Below are 3,615 nucleotides of genomic sequence, written 5' to 3'. Positions count from 1 at the left end.
CATGATTCTCTCCAATTTTGTTAGTCCTAACAAAAATCATTATGATGTCACAAACCTGGGCGCTCTATACTACTGCGTAATCTCTATATTTAAACTTACACTTTTATGTTTGTTTGAAACCCACTGGTATAGAAAGTTAATAAACCTATATAAGCATCACTATTTTTATTTTAGCCCCCCGATTTGACGGCTGTAAGTTCAGCACTTGCTAGCTGAGTATTTCCTGGACATGAGAAATTACCAAATGACAGTTAGATCTATCAGTACGTAATGTTGATTGTTGGTGTCTCGCGCTGGCGAGTCCTTTTAAAAAAACCTTTTAATATTAAAAAAAATTAACACCTAATATGAGATAAAACAATTTTAATTAACTAAAATGCTGGAGTAATGGAATCAGAATTTTATATTTTACGTATTTAGAAGCAGAAAAGCTTTAGAACGCTAAAGTCCGGTGTTCGATTCCCCGCGTTGAACACATCAGATAGCCCAATGTGGTTTTGCTCTAAAACAAACAAACAAAGCAAATTTTTATTTTATTTATCTATCTGTGAACGTTGTTCTAAGCATAGATGCCCCCCCCCCCAAGTGGTTCAGCGGTAAGTCTGAAGACTTATAACGCTACATACTGGGTTTATATACCCGTGGTGGGCACAGCACAGATAGCCCATTGTGTAACTTTGTGTTTAACGACAAATAAACAAATAAAATGTATAACTCTTTCTATAACCCCGGTTATTAGGGCGTTCAATTCGCAATCTACAGGTCGCAGGTTTGAATCCCGTCCTCGGGCATGCTCTTCCTTTCAGGTGTGGCGGCGTCATAATGTGATGTTCAATCCCAATGTTCTTTGGTGGTGGTTGATGACGTTGACTTACCTGTAGTATATGACTTTTAAATTAGAAACGTCTAGAACAGGTACCCCTCGAGTACATTTGTTTCGGCCCGGCATGGCCAGATGGTTAAGGCACTCGACTCGCAATCTGAGGGTCGCGGGTTCGAATCCCCGTCCCACCGAACATGCTCGCCCTTTCAGCCGTGGGGGCGTTATAATGTTACGCTCAATCCCACTATTCGTTGGTAAAAGAGTAGCCCAAGAGTTGGCGATGGGTGGGGATGACTAGCTACCTTCCCCTCTAGTTTTACACTGCTAAATTAGGGATTGCTAGCGCAGATAGCCATCGTGTAGCTTTGCGCGAAATTCAAAAACAAACAAACAACATTTCTTTCTATAACCGTAATTTTTTGCACATCAGGTGACAAATTGCTATTTAAAATTGGTTATGTTGGCGTAGACAAATAATCTGGTGTAAAAACTGACCTTTCTCGTGTAAATACCTGTATTTAACTAACGTTTTACAAGTAGATTCTCCAACTATATTGCGTTTCACAAAAGTTTAACCACCTATCTGTGTTCGGATTTATTGAATAATCTCTTCCGTCGGCTATTCAGACTGGAGTTGGTTAATCAGTGTTTTAATCTAGTCTTCAAAGTCTTCATTCATTTATTATTATCAAATATTACTCACGGTCTTTCTTTCAATAGAAGCTTCGCTATAAAATCTTTAGCTTCATCTGATATTTGGTCAAACGACTCGTCATCAAAATCGTAAGCTGCTTTTGTGACATTTGCCATAGTTTCAAGGTCACTGTCCCCCATGAAAGGAGACAATCCGGATAAACTAGAAACAAAATAAAGATCAATAATAAATATGTCTTATAATGTTCTAAACATAAAGATTTCTATATAAATATGACAAACTAGAAACAAAATAAAGATCAATAATAAATATGTCTTATAATGTTCTTATATTCGATAATATGGTGTAGCATTTGCGTATTATTTATATAGAAATCTTTATGTTTAGATAGGCCTGGATTAAGGGCGTAATTGAACGTGGTCGTTAATCTTACAGATACGGAGCAGAATGGTTCAGTTAAATAGGTCATCCTATATCGAGTGAAAGAGATTGTTACTACTTACAGAACGTAACAGATAACTCCTACACTCCACATGTCTGTTCCGTAACTAATGCGCTCGAAATTCACCACTTCGGGAGCAACGAATTCGGGCGTTCCAAATAAAACTTGCATCTTCTTGTTCGGTTCATATTTTCTGGCAAACCCGAAGTCTATTAGTTTAATTCTGTTTCCAGTTTTCGATACACAAAGTACATTTTCGGGCTAGGAGAAAAAAAAAAAGTTGTAAATCAATTTCACGTACTGACAAGCACGTCGTTAGTATGTGGAAATAATATCGCGAAGAACTAAAATGAGGAACTTAAATACATATTTACAACGGATAATTTAATTCAAATAGAAACTTACATAACCTTAATTTGTGATTAAATATCAGAAAAAAAATCATAGCAATAAAATGTTGCAAGATCTCCTCCAATTACGTGTGCGTGGCCCGATGGTTAATGTGCCTAGTTATAGATCCAAAGCTCTGGGGACGTGGTGCTTTGTAAAAGGAAAGGCCAAACCCCACTATTTAATTATAGTAGCTCGCGTGTAGGCACTAAATACTGTTGGCATGTTGTCTTCCATCTTGTCATCGATTTCAAAACTATGGCCGGCTATCACAGATAACCCTTGCGTAGTTTTGCGGGAATATCCTCCCCCCCTAAAAAAAATCAAATCGACCAATCCATCCGTCCGTCTCCAATAACTTAATTTGTAATATACTAAACTTCAAATCGCTTTTCCAAATAAATATGTTAACAAGTAGTCAACAGCGTATGCGTATCATTTTCTGCACACACACACACACACCCTCGTTGGTTCAACAAACATTCTGAGAGCTTATAACGCTAAAAATCGGGTTTCAATACCAGCGGTGGGAAGACACGAATAGCCCATTGTGTAAACTTACGCTTAATACCAAACTCCCAATTCTGCACTTTTCTAAATATGAACTTTGTTTCGTATGAAATATTTTGAAATGACTGTGTGTGCTTGACATTTTAATATTTGTATGATAAGATTGTCTGTGTGTCACGTAACTCCTCCTAAACCGACGTCTGAGTGGTGCCAAACGAATTGACTCGGTTTCAAAGTTTGCATAAAATCCTTGTCGAAACGTTGTACATTTGCTGTTATGTTAAACTTATATTAAAGTTTTTCTTCATTACCCATTCAAGCCGTCTCCAGCCATTTATTAATCTCAAAGTGGGTTCCTCGTCATCGAATTTGAATACGTAGCATCAGTTACCATTGGAGCTTCCTGTGTATGAGTGGTTTTCTTCAGTTTGTGTGGTCAGCTGTTTTGTCTGAGTGTTGTAACAAACAAAAAATCAAAAAAATCTATAATCTAAATAGACGTTTCTAAATGCTATAGTACAGTAGATTTTTAAAAATGCCCATTACTGTTGAAAAAGAGAAAGTTCAGTTTTAAATAAAGTTTTGCTCACGAATATGGTTTTAATACCTTTTTAAGTTTTCAAAAAACACTAGGGTTCTCTAGGTTTATTTTGTTATCATCGTCAGGTGGATACAATTGAATGATGGAACAAAACCGTTACGTCATGTAATATCAAGAGCGATGCTGCATCGCTAGGCAACAATGTAAAAACGAATTCAAACATAACTGTTAAATGTAGTATCAAGAGCGATACT

General features: G+C 36.9%; 1 protein-coding gene across 1 annotated transcript in view; it reads right to left on the bottom strand.

Moving 5' to 3' along the window:
* Positions 1 to 1,526: 1,526 nt before the first annotated feature.
* Positions 1,527 to 3,615, bottom strand: part of LOC106473768 (myosin light chain kinase, smooth muscle-like) — a gene marked incomplete at its 3' end in the record, with an annotated part of 33,670 nt that continues 31,581 nt past the window's right edge. The window contains exons 6-7 of the mRNA XM_022402162.1: positions 1,982 to 2,181; positions 1,527 to 1,679 (exon numbers count right to left, since the gene is read on the bottom strand). Coding sequence (XP_022257870.1) covers positions 1,527 to 1,679; positions 1,982 to 2,181 — 353 coding nt within the window. The remainder of the gene's footprint in view (positions 1,680 to 1,981; positions 2,182 to 3,615) is intronic.

Source organism: Limulus polyphemus, unplaced genomic scaffold, assembly GCF_000517525.1.
Source record: "Limulus polyphemus unplaced genomic scaffold, Limulus_polyphemus-2.1.2 Scaffold6492, whole genome shotgun sequence".
NCBI classification, from domain to species: Eukaryota; Metazoa; Arthropoda; class Merostomata; order Xiphosura; family Limulidae; genus Limulus; species Limulus polyphemus.
Note: the sequence above shows the minus strand (reverse complement) of the source record. Positions and strands in the feature narration are given on the sequence as shown.